We start from the raw sequence: 23,456 nt of genomic DNA on the forward strand, positions 1-23,456 counted from the left end.
GAAGTTTAAATTGGCAGCGGAGTTCAAAGTTCACTGCGACTGAGAGACAGACGTTCGGCGTGTCACGACTCTTATTTCACTCCTAACACATCATTAGCTAAAACACATCCTGACAATTTCTCAATTCTTCCGCTTCTCAGCTCAACGACGTGTAATTATTCTGCCGGAACAGCTCTTGTGAGGAGAAAGCGGCCAAACTTCCTTTCAAACGGTTGTGCTCGAGCTGAAGATTAACGTCGTCTCTTCTCTTTGTGCCTGTCAGGATTGTTTACCTGCGGACGGCCCATTTAAGTTCCTCACACAAAAGGAGGATGCTGTAAATTTGTTTGGTGTTTAACGGCGCAGAAGTTTTAATGAAACTTTTTTATTGTTGTTCTTCTTCTCATTTCTTTTAAACCATTATCCATCAATACAAGACTTAGTGCACACAATGCAATGTGGCAGAACACATTATTTCTCCTTGGTAAATCTTTCTTCTCTGCTTGCAAATGGAAAGCGCGTTTTCTAATCGGCTAATTAGGGATGCTAATGCGAGCACGCGGTCCCTCGTCATGGAGTCGAATGCGCTTCAGAGGGGGTTTTACAGGGATCAGTCTGAAGTTTCTCGATGGACCGTAAGAGCTTAGCTGTTTAATTACTCAAACTCTGCGTCGTCAAAGCTGATAATTAATTAATCAGTTTGATGGGGCTGCGTCTTCATAAGCACCTTTTGTCTTAATTCGGATGTCAAGAATTAAGACGCCAACAGCTGATTGATGGGACGTAATCTCACACCAACCATATTTCACATGATTACGTCACAATACGACCAAACAAACAAACCAATTTATGAAAAATAAAAATGTGCACAAATGTTTTCATTTTCAAGGATAAAGAGATTCTGATGAGAACAAATCTGTTACTCCAGAACATATGCAAATATTTTGTTGCATGCATAAAATATGCAAATTTAGATAATAATTAATTTTGCAACAGAGATACAATGATATTTGCATGGCTTCTTTTACAGAAATCGCTTTTTAAGGACTACAACAAATGGCTGGTAGGGACTACAACGAGCTTCTTCCCGGGTTAGTGACATCATAAACCCCGCCCCTAAGAACACTCAACAAAGGGGGCGGGGCCATGTTGGGCTGCTTTAGAGAAGAGGAAGAGTTGTTGTAGTAGAGTGTTGTTGTCATGCCGTCATTTTACGCTGGACTGATTCACAAATGAGGGTCAATTCAACACAAAAGATGAACATGACGGCACATGCTAGTGGATGAGTTGAATCAACTCCACAGCAACTACATAAATTTATCCACTAACCATTCAGAAATGTCCAGTTTCATTCTAAAAGTTGTAACTTCTTCCTGAGTCTCTCCATCAGTGTCGACTCCGGTTTGAACAATGTAAGGCTGAACACCGTTACTGACAATCCTCATTTTGGCTGCGTGAGATTCTCCAGCTTTGTTGTTGTTGAGCTGTTAAAGCTCCACCCTCTTCTGGAAAGGGGGCGGGAGCAGCAGCTCATTTGCATTTAAAGGAACACACACACAAACGGCGTGTTTTTGCTTACACCCAATTTTTGACAAGCTATAATAAATGATCTGTGGGGTATTTTGAGCTGAAACTTCACAGACACATTCTGGAGACACCAGAGACTTATATTACATCTTGTGAAAAGGGGCATTATAGGTCCTTTAAGTAATTGCAACAAATACTACAATGATAAATATTTAAAATTGCACCTTGGGAAACATCTTTTTCCTTTTATATAATATATCCTGTTTTCTCCTTTACAGCAATGAGAATTTCAGGCAGAAATGTGCTCATGCACAAACTAATGGTCCAAAAAATAGACTTTAATGGGCACACATTTAATGCTAAAGCCATACTTGCTAAAGCACCACAAGCAGTTTTAACAAACTTAATAATCTAAAAAATATCTTACATTTTAGACACATAAGCTGTCTAAAAGTAACTTGTCTTATATTCTTGCACTTCCTATGTAAGATACCGGGGGCCACAGGTTAATTTATTCTGCCTCTTTGTACAGATGAATTTCCAATCTGTCCTTGCTTGACTGAAAGGCATCTGAGAGTTAAACTCTGTCAACAGATGAAGACTCACAGCACTAACCAGCTCAGGTGATCAGAGATCTAACAGCAACATTTCTGATACTATCTGTCTGAAAGAGTATGCAAGATTAGATCCAACGGGTCTCAAATCACAGTATGTTAAAAATAGTATGACTAGAGGGCAAATCTGATTGGAAGAAATGTCGAGGTCATATTTCATCCTAAAATTCCAAATCATATTTCTTCCAAAAAAGAAAGTAATGCGAATTATATTGGGCATAAAGAAAATAAGCTCTAGTCGTTATTTTTGGTTTGTTTTTGGGCACAAAAAGTATTCTCATCTCTTCAAAACATTAAGGTTGAACCACTGCCGTCACATGACTGTTTTAACGATGTCTTTAGTAGCATTCTGGACCTTAAAAGTGGTGGTTAAATTGCTGTCTATGGAGGGTCATATACACACTGCCCTCCAAAAGTTTGGAAACGCCCTAGAAAAGTGGGGTTTTAGACAATATTGGCATGAATCCTTTTTAATTTGTGATAATTTTGCACTGATAAGGGACAACACAAACTACGAAAACATATTTTATTGCATAAACAGTTTATACATAGAAAAAAACTTAAATTTTCGATTCATCAAAATATCCACCGTTAGCAGCTATCTGACCTAAACTGGGTTCTGATTGGTTCATTGTATTAATTGGCAATCAATTATTGAAGCTATTAAGGTGTGCTGACCCACAAATCTTTTTAAGCCAAGTTTAAACCAGTAACCAGCATCACAGCTGGCAATGGGGCATGTCTGACTTTGACATGAATATATTGCCATTATTATGTAATCAAAATGAAGATTATTATTGCTGGTCTTCAATGATAATGTCAAGTTACTTTAATGTATTTGCACCAAAAAATGATAAGGATTTATGCTGATATCGTCCAAAACCACACTTTGCCAGGGGTGTTTCCAAACTTTTGGAGGGCAGATTTCATCAGATTTCATCAAAAATATCTTAATTTGTGTACTGAAGATGAACAAAGGTCTAACGAGTTTGGAACGACATGAGGGTGAGTAATTAATGACAGGATTTTCATTTTCGGGTGAATTAACCCTTTAAGATGCTTTTTTATAATGTGGCAGTATGTCCTTATATTGCTGTACCGGCTACTACAGCTCACAAAACTGTAAAACCTTCAAACAAACTCTGAAATACATTGCCTGCATTCAAATTAAATATCCCATCTATCCTTAATAAGGTCCATTTCAGCTTGATTTGAAACATGGCTCTTTCCACACCCTCGAAACACACTCATATCCGTCAAACGCTCTATCAGAGCTCACTCTAGTGTGCAAATGCTCAAAATTACAGTAGAATAAGATAAAGTGGGATGCATCCTCTCTCACTCTCATTGCAGGTCTCTAATAACCATTAAGAACAGTCTGAGGAGCTTATTTGAATCGCCGTGGCAAAACAATAAGAGCAGCAGCCGCAGAGTTTACTCCCCGTGGAATAAACCGCCGGCTGAACTGTAAATAATAGCTGAGAAAAAGATATTACTGTGAACTCGCCGTCATATTACAATGCTCTGTGTGTGTGTTTCTCCCACTAATTGAGCAACTCCGCCACACTAAATCCATTTTAAAAAGAATAAAACTGGTGAGAAAGAAATTAAATAGGAAGCAAAACAGAACTACAACAGAGAAAGAGGCAGTTCAGTGCTGTGGGTTTCTACAAACCTTCATGCTCCTTGTCCGATATTCCGACTTTCTTCATCTTCTTGGGAGTCTTCATGAACAGAGGGAATATGGTCCGGAGGCCCAGGATGTCCACAAACTTGTGACAGTTATCCGAACCCTCTGGACCGATCATCCCGTAATCCAGAACCTTCAGCGCACTGACACGAGACATCTTCTTCTCCCTGCACAGACACACATTGAGAGATATTCATTGACAAACTCTCAAAGAACTACAGTCAAAATAAACTGTAAGTAGTAATGCAAACTACTAACAAGAAGTAATTTAAGGGACAAAATTTGCCATTTTTGGAAATCAGAGCAGTACTTAATTGGCACAAAAATGAGTATAAGCATTTGCATACATTTGCAAATAAAGTAATAAAATAAAAATAATTTAATAATGCAATATTTATAAGATGTGATTAATCACGATTAATCAATTTGACAGCACTAATATAATTATATTACATTGCATACATTTTTATTACAAACTAATAAAATAATTATATAATACATAAACTAAAGAAGAAATTATATGTAATTACAGATTTTAAATAATATATACATGTATAAAATAAAAGCAGTGATAAAGTGTTTCATTCAAGACTTCATTCAAGAAACACGAGCAGAACAAATTTCTATTTGTTTTGGGAAAAGAAAACTGATGTTCATTCAAAGGCTTTGTGTTTCTTCTCAAGAGTCATTTTAAAGGTGCCGTAGAATGGAAAATTGAATTGATCTTGGCATAGTTGAATAAAAAGAGTTCAGTACATGGAAATGACATACAGCGAGTCTCAAACTCCATTGTTTCCTCCTTCTTATATAAATCTAATTTGTTTAAAAGACCTCAGAAGAACAGGCAAATCTCAACACTGACTGTTACGTAACAGTCGGGATCATTAATATGTATGACCCCAATATTTGCATATTCCAGCCCATGTTCAAGCATTACACAAGGGCAGCCAGTATTAACGTCTGGATCTGTGCACAGCTGAATCATCAGACTAGGTAAGCAAGCAAGGACTGCTGTGTGAACTTTGTTTATGCTGTTTAAGGCAAGCGCGAGCTCCGGGGGCGGGGAGCGCGAGAATTTAAAGGGGCCGCAGCCTGAATCGGCGCATATTTAATGATGCCCCAAAATAGGCAGTTAAAAAATGAAAAAAAAAAAAAAAAAAAAATCTATGGGGTATTTTGAGCTGAAACTTCACAGACACATTCAGGGGACTTATATTACATCTTGTGAAAATGCATTCTACGGCACCTTTAAATATTCATGCGTTGTTCCGAAAGTCTAGGAACCGTTTTATAAATTTGCTGAAGATGTATATAAAACAAGAAATGGACATAAGCCGCATGTCAGACACTGAATCAGCTTCTGTACAGACAGAAGCTGACTATCATGGCCTCGCTCAAGGGAAATGTAGCTGTCCGTCATACTGGCACTTCCTTCATCCGACAATGACAAACAAGAGTTTATCAACACAGCGGGAAAATATTTCACATGTCAAGGAGAAAAATAGTGTGGCAGGGAGAGAGGGAGAAAGGGACAAACAAAGAAAATAAAATATGAAATAATAAATTTTAAAATGATAAAATGTAAATGAAGTAAAAAGATAAACAAATGAGTAGTGAATACTGAAAATCATTAACTAAGGGAACATCAGCAGAGACAGACCTGAGCATGAGGTTCATGAGCTGAAGCCCCTCCCCCCTGAGGAAACGATCACGATTGGCTGGAAGCATGAGGCAGGAACAGAGGGCATCAAACAGGTTCTCCATCATTTCCTGTTCCTCTGGCGTTGCTGGATTATGACGTTTAAACACCTGTGAGGAGAACATTAATAGGATGAATTGCACTAAAAATGTCTGGAGCATCAGTTTTAAAAATAAAGTATATATATATATATATATATATATATATATATATATATATATATATATATATATATACATACACACACACACACACATACATATTATTATATTCATTAATTTATTAATTAACCATTCAAAATTCAAGAATTCACTGAAATCAAACTTGACAGTGAGAGACATTGGACATCATTCAAGAAACATGAGCAGAACTAATAAATAAATAAAAAGCATGAAGAAAATTAAGCCTTTTATGACTATTAGGATTTTAAGAGCACATTGTGCCTAATTGGCATGAAAATGAAGCATTATCAATAACTGTGTAAAAATGATAATGAATAAAAACCAGTCCATCTTATTTGGTCCCTCTCTTTATTTTATTACACATATTTTCATTTAAATGATTTGCAAATAAGCGATTAAACGTTGCCTGGTCATGTTGTGCAACATGAAAGCGTAATCAAAGGGATTTTAAAACGATTGTTAAATGAGAAAACAGCAGCGTGGAGCACAACGAATGAAGCTGCCCGTATGTTCTGCGTCATGATGATCTCTAAAGAGTCTCACACCGTGATTTCAGACAGCAGCTGGTTTAAAGAGAGACAGTCTTACTGAAAGCTGCTGCAGTAGTACATCAATACCATCCATTTCTCCCAACAGCTCCCTTGTTTCTGAGAGAGAGAGAAATAGATAGAGGGAGGGAAGAAATTAGAGAGAGACAGACATAAAGAGAAGAGATGATGAATGTTAGTTCAGTGTGCTAATAAACCATAGAAAAGACAGAGAGAGATGTGCATGTGATAAACTCAGGTAAATTACACTGCACTGCACATGAATACAAAACACACACAATGAACAAGTGCTGTACTACCAAAGCCATATATCACAGCTTAAGGATTCTGTTTTAATGGTTTAATTAAATTATAATAATCAAAAAGCATGTCTAATCAGTTGAGTTCAAAATGTAACAATAATAAGGTCCTATATATATATATTATGTTTTCAGACATTATCTTTCTGGATTTTGTGTTTTAATGATATAATACAAATGTATTATCAAAAACAGTGGTAATAAAATTAATGTATGAAACCTTAAAGGGATAGTTCATCCAAAAATGAAAATGATCCCATGATTTACTCACGCTCAAGCCATCCTAGGTGTATATGACTATCTTCTTTCAGACAAACACAATCGGAGATATATTAAAAAAAATATTCTGGCTCTTCCAAGCTTTATAATGGGAGTGAATAGGGGCCGAGATTTTGAAGCCCAAAAAAGCACATCAATCCATCATAAAAGTAATCCATATGACTCCAGGGGGTTAATAAAGGCCTTCTGAAAAGAAGTGATGGGTATGTAAGAAAAATATCCATATTTATAACTTAATAAACTGCAATCTCTGGCTTCTGGTAACAGCCGTACACAAGTCGAATTCTGGCGGAACAGTGACCTCTGACCCGACGCATGACGTAATGATGAAAGCGGAAGCACAGAGGATAGCACAAAACAAGACAGAGGCCTTTCTTAACCCCCTGGAGCTGTATGGATTATTTTTATGATGGATGTATGCGCTTTTTCTGGCTTCAAAATCTCGCCCCTCATTCACTCCCATTATAAAGCTTGGAAGAGTCAGGATATTTTTAAATATATCTCCGATTGTGTTCGTCTGAAAGAAGATAGTCATATACACCTAGGATGGCTTGAGGGTGAGTAAATCATGGGATAATTTTAGTTTCTGGGTGAACTATCCCTTCAAGAATTTAATTAATCTTTTAAAGTCAAATGAAAATTAAACAATCAAACAGGCTTTGTTTAAATTAAAACATGAGCAAAAAAACGTTTAATTATTATTACTTTGAGAAGCACATTCTACTATAATATATTATCATAACTTCTTCAAGTTAAACCAAACTTTTATTTTTTTGGAGAGTTGTAGTGAAGACCTTTGATTTCTTCATTCAAGATTCGCCAAATTCCGTGACATTCCGAATTAAACAGTAAATTCCATTTTTATGACTATATTCTGTGATTAAAAGTCTTAAATGCATTACATTTCTGCATATATTTAGAGTAAATATAGAGTAAAATCAGCAATATATCAGCCACTCTGCTCTCTAGATATCAGCACTGGCCAGCAAGAGTCACGATTGTCCTTGTTACATTTATAAATGATGTCCTCATTTATAACAGAATTGATGCGTACAAAACATAAATATATATCCCTTTAAATACCAACTGAAAATGTCAAGCTAAAGGCCTGTTTACATCAAGAATGAAGCAAAAAAATGCACTGAATTCCATGCTGAAAATATGCAGTGAATGCTGGTATTGATGTGAAAAGGCCTTTAATTTTCAACACCGAGCCTGTAATTATTCACTAGAATGGATTTAATTCACTGGAGTCGTTAATAAACCCATGCACATCCCCAAACAAAGCTATCCCTCTCTTATTTTTACTTACTGTCATTGTTTTGTAGCAGGATGGCCAGTATTTCACTGCAGTACAGCTTATTGGCATCAAAAGGCATCTTGGCCTGTTTGGGAACACAACAAACAAACACTTTCAATGGCTTTGGCAGCGGCGTCCCGTTCGATCTGTGCGCCGTCGTCTCTATTGTCAGTGTAATTGCTGGTGCGCTGGATTCATGGAAGTCTTCAGGGAGCATTAAGACTCAAACAGCATGACGCTCTTATTCCGGCAGCCAGCGGTAAATCTGAGGAGGATTTCACCTCACGTGGATAAAAAACACTGAATTGTGGCAGCAGGCCTACAGCTCTATGAAAATCTCAAATCCAGCTCAAAAATAATAAATGATCGAGTTAAACCCATCATAATGTACAGCCAACTTCAAACTGTCTGTTCACTGCGATGAAAGAAGACTGAAGTTCTTGCTTGACTTTTAACTTTAAAGGTCAAGTGTGTAATTTTTTGATGTCTATCCAGGTTTAATGTGCAGAGTCAATGCTAAATAATGTCCAAAGTGGAAACACTAATGTGCTTTTAAAATACTGAAATACTGCTGTGTTTGTTTGAGTAGTCCAATATGACTCAACAAATGGGGTCATTATTTTTGCAATTCTGTTTTGTTCACAGAAATTACACAATTGCAACATGCACAGAGGGAACCATCTGAGGTTACAGAATAATAAAAAAGGAAAGGTTGCCAAGGCATTGCTAGGATGTTGCGGGTGGTTGCTAGGGTGTTCCGAAGTGCATGAAAAGATCTAGGTAGAGTTTTCTATGGGAATGCAGACTCCAAAACGACCCAGGAATTAGTACATGCAAATAATGAGGATTAAAGGATTAAATAAATGCAATAAACAAATGATTAAATAACTGCAAAAATAAACGCAAACATGCTTAAAGGGTTAGTTCACCCAAAAATGAAAGTAATGTCATTTATTACCTTCATTCATCTTCAGAACACAAATTAAGAAATTTTTGATGAAATCTGATAGCTCAGTGAGGCCTCTATTGCCAGAAAGACGATTAACACTTTCAATGCCCAGAAAGCTACTAAAAGATGCATTTAATGCATCCATGTGACTACAGTGGTTAAACCTTAATGTTATGAAGTGATGAGAATACTTTTGGTGCACCAAAAAACAAAATACAATATCTAGTGATGGACGATTTCAAAACACAAAATCTTTTGTTTCAAATCAGTGGTTAGGCACATGCATCAAACTGCCAAAGTCACGTGATTTCAGTAAACGAGGCTTTGTTACTTCATAAGTGTTTTGAAATTTCAATGGTTCACCACTGGGGGCGTGACTTTGGCAGTTTGATACACGCTCCGAACCACTGATTCGAAACAAAAGATTTGTGAAGGTTCATGAAGCAGTGTTTTGAAATTGCCCATCACTGGATATTGTTGAATAAAATGGTCTTTTTTTTCTTCTTTTCTCATCACTTTATAATATTAAGGTTACATATGTCTTTAGTAGCTTTCTGGGCATTGAAAGTGTAAATTATATTGCTGTCAATGGAGGCCTCACTGAGCCATTGGATTTTATCAAAAATATCTTAATTTGTGTTCTGAAGATGTATGAAGGTGTTACGGGTGTGGAACAACATGAGGGTGAGTAATTAATGACAGAATTTTCATTTTTGGGTGAACTAACCCTTTAAATGAATGACTAAATAAATAAATCCCAGCTTAAATAGATAATTAATGCTTAAATGCATACACAAAAAGCATAAATAAATAAATGCATAAATAAACCAGATGAAGTTCTAGAAAAATGTGGTCTCATTTTAAAGATTTTGAAAAAATTCAAGTCATGTTTGCACAATAACAGTATATAAATGCAAAAAAATGCATAAATGCATAAACAAATGCATAAATAAACCAGATGTAGTTTGAAAGCTTAGGAAAATTTAGCCTCATGCTAGAGATTTTGGAAAAATTCAAGCCATGTTTGCACAAAGACAGTGTATAAATGCATGAATGAATTAATGATTATATGAATGAATGATCATAGGAATGAATAAATGAATAAATGAATGAATTATATGAATTAATTATATGAATGAATGAATGAATGAATGATTATATGAATTAATGAATGAATTATATGAATGTATGAATGAATGAATGAATGCATGAATGAATGAATGAATGAATGATTATATGAATGAATGAATGAATTATATGAATGTATGAATGAATGAATATATGAATGAATGAAAGAATTATATGAACGTATGAATGAATGAATAAATAAATGCATGCATGAATGATTATATGAATAAATGAATGAATGCATGAATGAATGAATGCATAAATGATTATATGAATGAATGATTATATGAATGAATGAATGCATGCATGAATGATTATATGAATGAATGATTATATGAATGAATGAACGAAAGAATTATATGTATGAATGAATGCATGAATGAATGAATGCATGAATGATTATATGAATAAATTAATGAATGCATGAATGAATGAATGCATGAATGATTATATGAATAAATTAATGAATGCATGAATGAATGAATGCATGAATGATTATATGAATAAATTAATGAATGCATGAATGAATGAATGAATGAATGCATGAATGATTATATGAATGAATTATTAATGAATGCATGAATGAATGAATGCATGCATGAATGAATGCATGAATCATATGAATGAATGAATGATTATATGAATGAATGATTATATAAATGAATGAATGAATGAATGAATGAATGAATGAATGAACGAATGAAGATATAGTTTGAAAGCTCAAGGAAAAATTGGTCTCATTTTAGAGATGTTGGAAAAACTCAAGCCATGTTTGCTCAATAACAGTCTATTTGTTTTGTTAAGCCATCAAACTCCATCATCAGACTTCATTAATGAGCAGACTCCATTCACAAAGACAGAAGGACCCATCAGTGAATGAGGTTCAATTAGGAGTGATGCTACTTGTGACGGATGGGTGTCTTACCTTGATCCTCTTCAACAGCCACTGCATCAAACCCTGCTGGGCCGCTTCCGTACACAGACCGGGACGAAACTCGGCCATGTTCTCAATCACAGCTGCCACAGACAGACAGAGAGATCTGGTGTTACTGTAAGTCCAAGCTTGTCATACACACACAGACTTTTGTGAATCATGTGTTGTATCATGACCTAGTTTTTGCAAAGTCTGCTTCACCTAGTTGCCATGATAACTGATGGAGAAACTGCAGTGAGATCAGAACACATCCACACATGAATGGATGAGTGCAGAATCCACCGGTCCGGCCAGAGATCAGGGCTCGACAGTAACAATGACCCGATGTCAAAGAGGATTTATTATTATCATTTAAAACTTAAAGTAAAGTATATATTTGTAAAATATATACATGCATGTGAGTTTAATTATATATACATGATAAATATACACAGTACACACACATATATTATGTAAAGACAAACTTTTATTTTAGATGCGATTCAAGTTTTTTCGAGAGTTTCTCACAACAAAGACTTGGAATAAAGCACATGATTCACATGGACTACTTTTATGGTATTTTTGTTGTCCTTTTTGGATCTTGGTCACCATAAACTGCTGCTGTATGGAAAAGAGAAGATGATGCTTCATTTTTGGGTGAACTGTTGCTTTAACAAATATATTCTTTGCATCCGACTCTTCATTTAAAAATAGGTTGCTATAAAAACAAATATATATATATATATTCCTTTCGCCTCTGGGCCTGTTAAAATGTCACCAGCATGAGTAAAAATCTGAATGACCGCCCAGACCAGCTGAAAAAAAAAATCCTCATTGTCGAGCCACAAAAAGACGGACAGAGCGAGCAGGGCGAACAGCTCTATATGACACATCACAAGGGAGTTTGAGACTCATCTGTATTATAAAAGACTCTGAAGACACCTGATAACTCAATCAGAGGCATGATGGGAGAAAAATCTCACAGCGAATGAGTGGGAGGAAGAGAGAGAGAGAGAAAGGGTGCAGAATCTCATGAGGAAGGGGAAGAGATTACACAAGAACTGGAACGGGAGAGGAAGACGGGGAAAGAGAAAGACATGGAGGAAATGTGCCGTTTAAATCCGTTCAGTCAGACCGTTTATCTCTCTCTGCAGCTGAACAGTGTCTTTCCAGAACCAAACCTGCAAACGCAAGCCAGCCGCGGTGTTTCCAACACGCAAAACTGCTTTAAAAGTGCACTTGAGCATTTTCCCCACATCATTAAAAGACAAACATTTGATATTAATTTTATAACACTACATATGCATTTATAATGCATACATAATTATACTACATATTTTTAAAAAATGTTTATTTATACATGTTTGTTAATTATACGATTTGCATATATATAAATAAATATATATATATATGTGCTTGTGCATATCTAGTAGGGGTTAACGGTACATGTATTCGTCCCAAACCGTACAGTACGGACATCACGGTTCGGTGCAAACTAGTCAGACAACGAATGCAGTCAGTCACAGGTGATTCACATTCCAATCCAGAAGGGGGCGCACACGCTGATACAATGCTGTTTGCTAACCGCCACAACAGGAAAAAGAGTAGAAGAAGAACAGAGCATGTGCGAATGACTTGAGCGCTTGAAAACAAAGTCCACTAGGTAGTGCGCATGCGTCTTCCTGCGCTTATGGACAAAGGAGAATATTTTAAAGGTCCCGTTCTTCGTGATCCCATGTTTCAAACTTTAGTTCGTGTGTAATGTTGTTGTTAGAGTATAAATAAAATCTTGTAAAATTTTAAAGCTCAAAGTTCAATGCCAAGCGAGATATTTTATTTAACAGAAGTCGCCTACATCGAACGGCCAGTTTGGACTACATCCCTCTACTTCCTTCTTTAATGACGTCACTAAAACAGTTTTTTGACTAACCTCCGCCCACAGGAATACACGAAGAGTTGCGTTTGTAGAGTGTGTTTGTCGCCATGTCGTCGAAACGCTGTTATTTTCATCCCGCAGTCCAATCACCGGGTCTGATTCCGGCTCAAATTGATAGGGTAAAATTAAAGACATGTTTACAATAACACTGAGCGCGTGCATCTCCACATTATGGTAAGAGGCGTGACCTTTCCGGGCAAGGTTCGCTAAGCTGCTGTCGAATCACAACACAGGAACCGCTGGCACAATCAGAACTCGTTACGTATTTCTGAAGGAGGGACTTCATAGAACAAGGAAGTCATCAGCCCGTTTTTATGACAGTGGAAACAGCGGTATACAGATAAGTAAATTATGTGAAAAATACTGTGTTTTTTTACACGCGAAACATGAACACATGTTATATTGCACACTATAAACACAATCAAAGCTTCAAAAAACCACGAAAAACGGGACCTTTAAAAGGCGCGAAATGGAGCATACAGGACAGTTGGGCTGAAGGTTTGAATGTTTAAATATGGTTTAAGTGGAGCAAATTGTAATCTAATGTTTTATTTTGTCTATTTTAAGTTTTATTTTGTCATTATTCGCTCTATTTTGTAGCAATACAAGATACTTTTCAGTTTTGTAGCTGATTGAGACCAAATACCTTTTGTTTTTATCAGCCCTGCAAAAAAAATATGACCTATGCAATAGTGCATCTGTTAACTGCTTAATACACTAAAGGAGGCTGTAGTGTACTAACTAGGGGACTAAATGCAGCTAAGTGGAGCAAACTAAGATTTGCACTACTGTCTGTTACAAATACAATAAAAGAAACCTAGTATTGTGGATTTGTACCTTTGTCAGGTAACAATTTAGTTTAGGGTTCAATTTTCACTATTAACTAGTTGTTTATTAGCATGCATATTACTAGGATATTGGCTGTTTATCAGTACTTATAAATCACATATTAATGCCTTATTCTGCATGACCATATTCTACATCCCATAATCCTACCCAATACCTAAACTTAACTACCTTACTAGTTTATTGAAGCAAAAGTCGTAGTTAATAGTTAGTTAATGGTGAGAATCGGAACCCTAAACTATTGTCCCGAAAATCGACCCCAAAACCAAGGTAAGTACCGAACCATGACTTCTGTGTGCCGTTACACCCCTAATATCTAGTTTACTTGCTACGAAGTGTCTCAAAAAAATCTGTGAATATTTTCCAGAGGCTAACCTATCAAATCCAGATTAGTTTCTTATAGTTTACATGACTGTTTCCCAGAGGACTGACAAAGCCCTGTGCATTGGCTGACTCCAGATTGAAGCCTGCTCTTGAGACTAGTGCATGTCTGTGGGTTGGTGTCTTACCTAAAGTGTTATAAACCCCATCAGCCTCCTCCTTCACCGTCTTCATCCAAACGCTCCATATTCTGCACCATGAGAGCTACGACCTGACCATCCAACTAAACAAACAAATAAAAATCAATTTAACAAACATAAAAACATATGATATATAAATTTAAACAAATGTATTTCCATTAAGAGGTGCATTAATTTTTGGTCAAGATCTTGTATTGACAATGCAAGAGGTGAGCACTCTGTAAAGTCTCCTTCCAGCACATCCCAAACACTTTCAATGAATTTAAGATCTGGACTTTCAATTGAAATTATTCTTCATGCACTCTCCCAACCATACTTTCACAATTTGAGCCTGATGAATCCTGGCTTTGTCATCCTGGAATATGGCCATGAAGTGTCTTCCTACATGGTTGCTTCAGAAATGAAAAGCTACACACTCCATCCATTAGGGTTAGAAGAACTGTTCCCAAACATATGCTCGAAACATAATAATCACTGTAATAATGATTCAGTCATAGACTCTTATGCATTTGCCTATTTAAATCCAAACAGCAACTTTTTTTTGGCCAGGCAGTGTATATATACACACTATGTTTCAAACCCTATTTTGTAGCCTGTCCAGCATATAAACAGTCATACAGACGTGTAACAGCGTTTCCTTGAACGCACAACACAAATACTAGATGGCAGCAATCAGACCCACACGGCTCAATCAAACTCTGATTGTTCACTAGCTCTTCCCGTTTCCTCTGCTCCATCTGACACAAACTGTCTGATTGCACAAGCACAACAACAGTCTGAATGTTATCATCTCTCTCTCTCTCCATCTATTGCAAATGTCAGCCCCAATCCCAGACGAAATTTTCTCACACATAGTAGTAATTCATGTCATTTTCTCATAATAATCTCATTGTGCTGCTGGACCGTGACCCGCTAACGCTCATGAATCATCTCCTCTAACGCCACTGATGATGTTTTTCTCAGATTATTAAATAAATATTTTCGTACCAGTGCGTCGATAAGCACCTCCGCCCCCTCCTCGCTCTCGTGAAGTGTATCGATGTCGGTCAGTTCCTGCAGGAGATCAACCACCGCGATGCTGATATGTGATTCACGTTAAGGATGTATAATACTGACCAACAGATAAAGATAACAAGCATATTTTAAATATGGATGCACAATATAAAAATTTTGGCAGATATTGATTTTTTATGACCAATAATTTTTTTATGTGCAATAATATATATATATATATATATATATATATATATATATATATATATATATATATATATATATATATTATAATATATATATATATATATATATATAAATGTATTTATATTGTTTATTTTTTTTTTTTTAATTATATAAATTCATATTTTATTTCAGCAAATATGGATTAAACTGATTAAAACTGACAGTAAAGACATTTATAATGTCACAAAGGATTTCAAAAATGCTGTTCTTTTGAACTTTCTATTCATCAAAGAATCATGAAGAAGATGTTTCCACAAAAATATGAAGCAGCACAACTGTTTTCCATCATTGATAATAATCATAGATTATTGTTTCCTGAGCAGCAAATTATCATATTAGAATGATTTCTGAAGGATCATGTGACACTGAAGACTGGAGTAATGATGCTGAAAATTCAGTCTTTGATCACAGGAAATAAATTACATTTTACAATATATTCTAAATATATTTTAAAATTGTAATAATATTTCACAATTTTTACTGTATTTTGATCATATAAATGCAGCCTTGGTCAGAAGACTTCCTTCAAAAACATTCAACAAAAAAAAAAAAAAAAAAAAAACTTACTGACCCCAAACTTTTTGTGTTATGGCTAATAACTATCGATTCTTCATGTTAAGGTTGTTTACAGAAATAAATTGTGTTATGGCTGCTAACAACCTTTTTTTGTATGCCCAAATTTTTAAATGGTTGAAGTAAAATTTTTAAATAATCAAAATTATATGAATTTTTGGATAAAAGCATCTGCTAAATTAATAATTGTAAATCTAATGAATAAAGGTTAAACAAAAATGATAATATTGGCCATCCCTAATAGTACGTAATAACAAATTTAACAAACTTACTATTAAAGGCCTGTTCACACCAAGAACGATAACTACAAGGATAAGTATAAATATAGCTGCGAGCAGCGATGGCGGGCCCAAGCCCGGTGGCACCGCCACCCCGGTGGCTTCAGGGCAACTGTGCACAGCGGGCAATAGGCACTTAAAACGGTTAAACATCAAAGGACTATGTCAAATTCACTCCACATTTACTGCACTACAAGGTGCCACTATAGAGCCCCTCCTCCCTGCCCATTTTCAAAGGATTACATGTGCCAAGTTTTAACATTATTCTGATGAATTTTGAAGCAAATCAGGTAAAAATAAGAGGGTGATCTCAATGTATGCTGAAAGTGACACATTTTCTGCTTCCAGTTGGTGGCGCTATTACTTTGAATCACAATAGTCACATCCATGTGATCAGCCTTGTACAACGAAGACTAAGCCGAAGTTTCATCAAAATCAATTAATGTATGCAGAAGTTATAACACTTTGTTTCCCTTTTCTTGCCATAAATTCGTTGCCTCGCCACGGCCAAACCGTTTGAGATATCCAAAATCCGTTTGCAATTAAACAACTTCAATGTGTTAGCAACAAGTTAAAAAAAGTTTGGTGTAAATTGGATAAACCCTGTAGGAGCAGTAGTATAAAATTCATAGCCTGTTTTTTCAAAAAATTAACATTCAAACCAAAATAGCTGACTTCCTGTTGGTCGGAGCTAATGAATGTAAATTAGAAAATTGTCCGGCTTGATGAGAACAATATGTGTACCGAGTTTGGTGATTGTAGGAAAAACTAACCCCCCCACTTTTGTCAAAAGGTGGCGCTACTGAGCCCCTCCACCACGCCCATTTCTATGGCTTTGTCCATGTCTACTGGTTGACAATATTGATGTGTGTGTCGAGTTTCATGCAATTTGAAGCATGTTAAGAGCCTCAAAAACACTCAAGAATATTATTACAGTTTGACCTGTTGCCATGGCAACAATATTTCAAATATCAAAAATCCTGTCATAGGTCTACATCTGCTGTGTATTGACATTACACTGATGAAGTTTGAAGCAAATCAGGTAAAAATAAGAGGGTGATCTCAAAACATTTCAAAAAGTGATACACTTCCTGCTGCCAGTTGGTGGCGCTATAACTTTGACTCACAATAGTCACATCCATGTGATCAGACTCCTATAACGAACACACTCGTGAAGTTTCATAAAGATCAATATATGTATGCAGACGTTATAACACATTTCCTGTTTCCTTTTTCTCGCCATAAATTCGTTGCCTCGCCACGGCCAAACCGTTCGAGATATCAAAAATCCCCTGGCAATTTTTAATCATCAGTGTCTTGACTTCATGCTGACCGAGTTTGGTGGCGATCGGATTAATCGTCTAGGAGGAGTATATCAAATTCCAGAGCATGCGTTTTTCAAACAACCCTTAATAGCTGACTTCCTGTTGGCGTGGTGTTTAACTTAGAGCACGAAAGTTGTTCGGCCCGATGAGGTCTATATGTGTACTGAGTTTCATACTAATACGTGCAAGCGTGTTTAATATATGGACCAAATTTTCAGACTTTTTTCAAGGGGGCGCTGTCGAGCCCCCCTGCCACGCCCGGGTACCAGCCTCTCCGGCGTCCTAATGGCCGCGGATTCCAATGTGTGTGCCAATTTTCAAGAGTTTTTGAGCATGTTAAGGCCCCCAAAAAGCCCCGGAAGACGGAAAAAAAATAAAAAAAAAAAAAAAAAAAAAAAATAATAATAATCCTTAGAAGAACAAGAGGGCCCTGCGCGAATTTTCGCTTGGGCCCTAATTATTTTAGCATCCACACCAGGGGATGATATTGTTCTGTTTATTATAAGCACGCTGCATTTTTGTGGTCTCTGTCACTTTAAATACTCAAGCTCATTAAAGCAGGATGGATTCTGATTGGCTGTCAATGTTTTTAATCACTCATAACCTGGAAAAAATCGTTCTGAAAGTGCTTCCAACTATATTATTTCTCTGTCCCGTTATCGTTGTGGTGTAAACTCTGCTATTCTTTTATATTTAGAGTGATTTTTAGATCTATATCTTTATCATTATTGTTATAGTTCTCATTCTTGGTGTGAACGGACCTTAAATGTAATAATTTATTGAGAACTGGTGCTTCTTATTATATTGCTGTTGCATCCATTTTGGAAAACAATAATCCACGAGGCTGTGCATAACTGTTATACATGACCTCTGGTGGTTTCCTGCTTTACTCTAAAGTCATGTGACGGTCAGGATATCAGTGTTGTCGTGGCTGAGGAGGCCGAGCAGAGAGTGAACCGCGTTCAGCTCCACCAGCAGGTGATACAGCTCTGGAATAGTGGCGATGACGTGCATCTCCTGGATGATGTCATTCAGATCAAGCTCCGCCTCCATGAATCTGCCAACAACAGGAAGTGATGTCAAGTCTCTCTGTGAGCCCCAGTGAGAGCTGGTTTGCATCACATTTCTGATTTACAAGTGAACGGTTCTTCATAACTCACTTCTCCGGGTTGTCGGGAAACTTGATCCTCAGCTCCTGGTTTTTGTAGGATCTCTTCTCAAAGGTCAGGATCATTTTCTTCACTGTGCTCTCATCCACAGGCTCCCCCTGTTAACACACAGAAGGTCAAAGGTCATGATTTTCATGAATTATAATTCTCCATCACAAATATATTAGGGCATAATTTTCTTTTAATTGAACTGCTAAACGAAGGACCTTACATAATTTAAGAAATTATTATTACTGCAATATTTTTATTGAAGCTGCTTTGAAACAATGTGACTTGATTTGATTAACATTTATTATATTTTATTAAAATATATGGTCACAGTTTAGTTTTAGGTCCAATTCTCACTATTAACCATGACTTTTGCCTCAAACTACTAATTACTGCTTATTAATAGTTAGTAAAGTAGTTGTTACGTTTAGGATGAAGTGATGTAGAATATGGTCATGCAGAATAAGGCATTAATATGTGCTTTATAAGCACTAAAAAACAGCCAATTTTCAAGTAATATTTATAATAATATGCAACTAGTTAATAGTGAGAATTGGACCCTAAACTAAAGTGTTACCAAATATATTACCAATTTATTACATATATACATGAACGACAAATAACAATTATTTATTACAAATTAAAACTATACTGGCACAAAACACTCTACCTTGAATATGTTATTCACTAAACATATATTATTGTGGGCATTATTGTATTTATAATAAACAAATCAGAGGGCTTTTGTACATAATAAAATTTTGTACATGCAACTTAGATAAGTTATTATTGTTTACAATAAAACTTAATTCATTTAAAAAATGTACCATCAATACAGATGCTGCATTCATTGCATCCAACATGTTTTCTTCTTGGCGTGTCCCAACCTCGGAAACTCAGGGCTTACAGAAAGTCAATAGTTTCCAACTTGTAATTACAACTTTGTGATGCCATTCATGTGCATTCAACTCGTAAATACAGTCTTTCCGTCATGACTCAAAAAACCATTTAACCTCCTTGTTGCATGCAAAATAAACATCATATGATCTCACCTCTGGATCTTCTCCATCCTGATCCATCAGTCTCTCCAGGATCTTCTCCCCGTCTCCTCCTCCCGGCTCCTCACTGTCTGGCTCTGACCTCACCAGAACCCGTCCGCCGTCTCGGCCCGCTGTCTTCTGTTTGCTTCTGGACTCCTCATGGCTGTCTTCCTCTCTGGGTCTCTTTGCTCCGCGGTCAGGCTGAACAAGAAGATTTGACATGACAGTGAAGATCAGATGGATACAGATCAAGATCTATGTTTTAGGGCTGCACGATTAATCGCATGAGATTGTCATGCGTGTCTCGTCAGTAAAGCCGGTTCTGTGATTAGTGGTAAATGTCCATCACCTGCTTTCAAATGGAGCGGCACTTAATATACAGAGCCGTAGTTCGCGGACAAGCTACGCAATATCGCGTTCGTAATCAAAAGCGATTCATCTGCGATTATGAACACGATATTGCGTAGCTTGTCCGCGAACTACGGCTCTGTATATTAAGTGCCGCTCCATTTGAAAGCAGGTGATGGACATTTACCGCTAATCACAGAACCGGCTTTACTGACGAGACACGCATGACAATCTCATGCGATTAATCGTGCAGCCCTACTATGTTTCCATCCAACTATTTTTATGTGAATTCTGGAATATTGCACAAAAAATGCTGGATAGAAACACCAAGATGTGCATAAATTGTAAACTTTTTTATCTGATAAGACATGCGCAACTTTAATTTTTATTACAGATGTTTTGTGCCCATTTCCCAGGAAGTGAAGATTTTGTTCTCTTGAACACATTTTACTTGCATTTAATCACATATGTTTTATGCAATATTCCAATTTTGCACAAAAGTTAAATTCACAACTTTGGATGGAAACATTGCTAGTGATCACACACATTTCTATATTCAAAGTGCACAAGAAATGGAAACGCTCACAACTCAATGCAAATCTAGAATAGTTAGATCATATAACAGCTTTCCTCACACTTTTCTTATATAACAAAGATTTTAATTATAATTAAAAAACAATTAAAAATAATATAAAATTAAAGATTTTAGATTTTGGTACAAGTCAGAACAAAAATATACTGTCATACACTTGTTAAGCTTTGTTATTAATAATTAAATTCTGCCATGCAAAATGTGCTTTTCTTTTGTTAAGACAAGACATTAAAGGCAAAACTGATTGGTCTTTTTTGAGAATTGATCAACTTTGAGATTTGGCTGTTTGACCTTTCAATACACTTTTAAATGTTTATTTTATTGCACTTTATATATTTGTGTCTGTAGATTTCAATGACAATACATATCTTTAAATGGTTAAAAGTTTTTTTCTCAACTTCAGCAGCACTTACATAGACCAAAATTTACAGTTTTATTCTTATCTATATTCTGAAGATTTTTACTGTGGGGTTTGTTCATATATCATTCACATGGATTCATACAACATTTTATTCCTAAACTGTACCTGTACTCTACTTCCTGTACTTTTTCTGGCTGTTGACAGTATTTTCTGGTTTATGGAGTGATAAAAGGAGATATCGAAAATCCCCTCAGTAAAAACATTAAACTCTAACATGTCAACAAAATCAAACAAGAATTTTGAACCTGGCTTTATCCAATGTTCATATTTATTTTCTGGTAAACGTACGCAAAATTTTGCAAATTTAATTTTACCCCAGTCACCTAGGGTGTCTTGCCTTAGTCACCTATTTTTTAATCCAATTTTAATGCAGAAAAAAAGTTATTTAGTAGCAAATTTACAAAATAAAAAAACGACATAATGCTACCATAGTTTTTGAAAATGGTAGCATGTTATTATTTCAAGATGCATGGGTATGATAATTATTCAGTACCATAGTAAATCAAAGACCCAGTTCAATATTAACCTATACCACTGCAGTACTTTTAAATCAGAGAGGAACGACTGAATCTGAATCTGACAGCTATTCAAAGATAAACTAACGCATTTATAAACATTTATATTAACAACAAACACTCAATAACCCGCATGCGTATGTGCTAGTTGGCTAAAATGTTAATTAAAGCTTTTACCTTCTTAAACAACCTTAAACACGCTTAAATGATTTGCAATAGTTTAAAAACAGTTTATTTCTGCATTAAAGATTGTAGTTTATGATAATATTGACACTAGCAGCAGAACAGTTCAAACAGAGTCAAACTCATCCGAATAAAGATCACGGTGAGACATTAAACGCGTCAGTACCTGATAATTCAGCAGCTCTCCTACATCCATGATGATTTCTGTGTGTTATAAGCCTTAAAAATGTATAATTTTGTATAAAAGCGTGCAAAAACAACACGCTTGTGAACAAAACTTGATTTCTATTCTTCGCGCGATTGACCGGCGCGAGACGCAGAGCGAGGAAACTCAGCAGCGACACCAGCAGTCGAGGAGGACAAACTACAACACTACACAGTACACACACTACATAGACAACACACACAGATGTTATCTGTCAGGATTTGTTTGATTATGAAAAGCATTGCATGACGCCACAAAGAAATAACTAATGAATGGTTCACAATGAGACCAGAAACATGTATTCAGAAGGTAAACAAAGCTAATTTTGATTTCATGTCGAGTTTGGATAAGCAGGATATTAAACATGGGATATTAAACCTCTCTTGCAATGCTGCATTTATTGTTAGCAGAAACACCTCAAATCACTCTTGCACAAATCTATAACAGTCATTCTGCGCTGTTCGGCTTATGCAAACTTTGCTGCAGGGTTTTATCTGTTTCTCTACATGATAAGCATGTAAGTAGACAGCTTTAATAATTCACACATTCAGAGATTACAGCAACATTTTTCTTTATTCACACAAGATTGGAATACTAGCATACTTCCTTCTGCATATGGCATACTGCATAACATTATTATAGTATATGAAACAGTATGCATTATGCAATGATAAATGTTTTAAACATTGTTTTCTGATTTCTCATCATATTGCATATTTAATTCAGTGAGTGTTATTCAGTTAACTGAGATATATATATTCATAATTCAACACAGGTATTCAGATTATGCAAGTAAAACGTATTGCAAACTTTGTGATATTAACTTTGTGTGTAGACATTCAGGTTTTGTATATATTTCTGGCCTTTGGCCCTAAAGGTGATTAATATTTACTGGATGTTTAAATAATGCACAGACTTTTGAGGTGATTGAAAGGCCTGCTTTATGTATCTGTCTCTTGCATCTCTCTCTCTCTCTCTGGCCGCTTCTGTCCGGCCTGTTTTGCGTGTCACGGATGACTGGCTCTTGTGAGTCTTGACAAGACAGAGGCGCTATCGAGACAACACTCATAAATCCAGAATGATGCCGACTGAACAGGTGATTTTCCGCCTGCCTCACCAGCCGACCTGCATGGAATATTCATTCCGTCATGAATCCGTACTGAAGGGCGG

The 23,456-nt window shown here is 36.1% G+C and overlaps 1 protein-coding gene across 1 annotated transcript in view; it reads right to left on the bottom strand.

The window, feature by feature from the left end:
- ctnnbl1 (catenin, beta like 1) overlaps positions 1-22,455 on the bottom strand; it is a 53,972-nt gene extending 31,517 nt beyond the window's left edge. Inside the window, 12 exon segments of the mRNA XM_048177610.1 lie at positions 3,796-3,977; positions 5,471-5,619; positions 6,280-6,338; positions 8,130-8,202; positions 11,120-11,211; positions 14,399-14,438; positions 14,440-14,493; positions 15,398-15,495; positions 18,743-18,882; positions 18,986-19,092; positions 20,035-20,223; positions 22,248-22,455. Of these exon segments, the coding sequence (XP_048033567.1) occupies positions 3,796-3,977; positions 5,471-5,619; positions 6,280-6,338; positions 8,130-8,202; positions 11,120-11,211; positions 14,399-14,438; positions 14,440-14,493; positions 15,398-15,495; positions 18,743-18,882; positions 18,986-19,092; positions 20,035-20,223; positions 22,248-22,277 (1,213 nt within the window). The 5' untranslated portion in view covers positions 22,278-22,455.
- Between the last annotated feature and the right edge of the window lie 1,001 nt (positions 22,456-23,456).

Source organism: Megalobrama amblycephala, linkage group LG24, assembly GCF_018812025.1.
Source record: "Megalobrama amblycephala isolate DHTTF-2021 linkage group LG24, ASM1881202v1, whole genome shotgun sequence".
In the NCBI taxonomy this organism is placed as follows: domain Eukaryota; kingdom Metazoa; phylum Chordata; class Actinopteri; order Cypriniformes; family Xenocyprididae; genus Megalobrama; species Megalobrama amblycephala.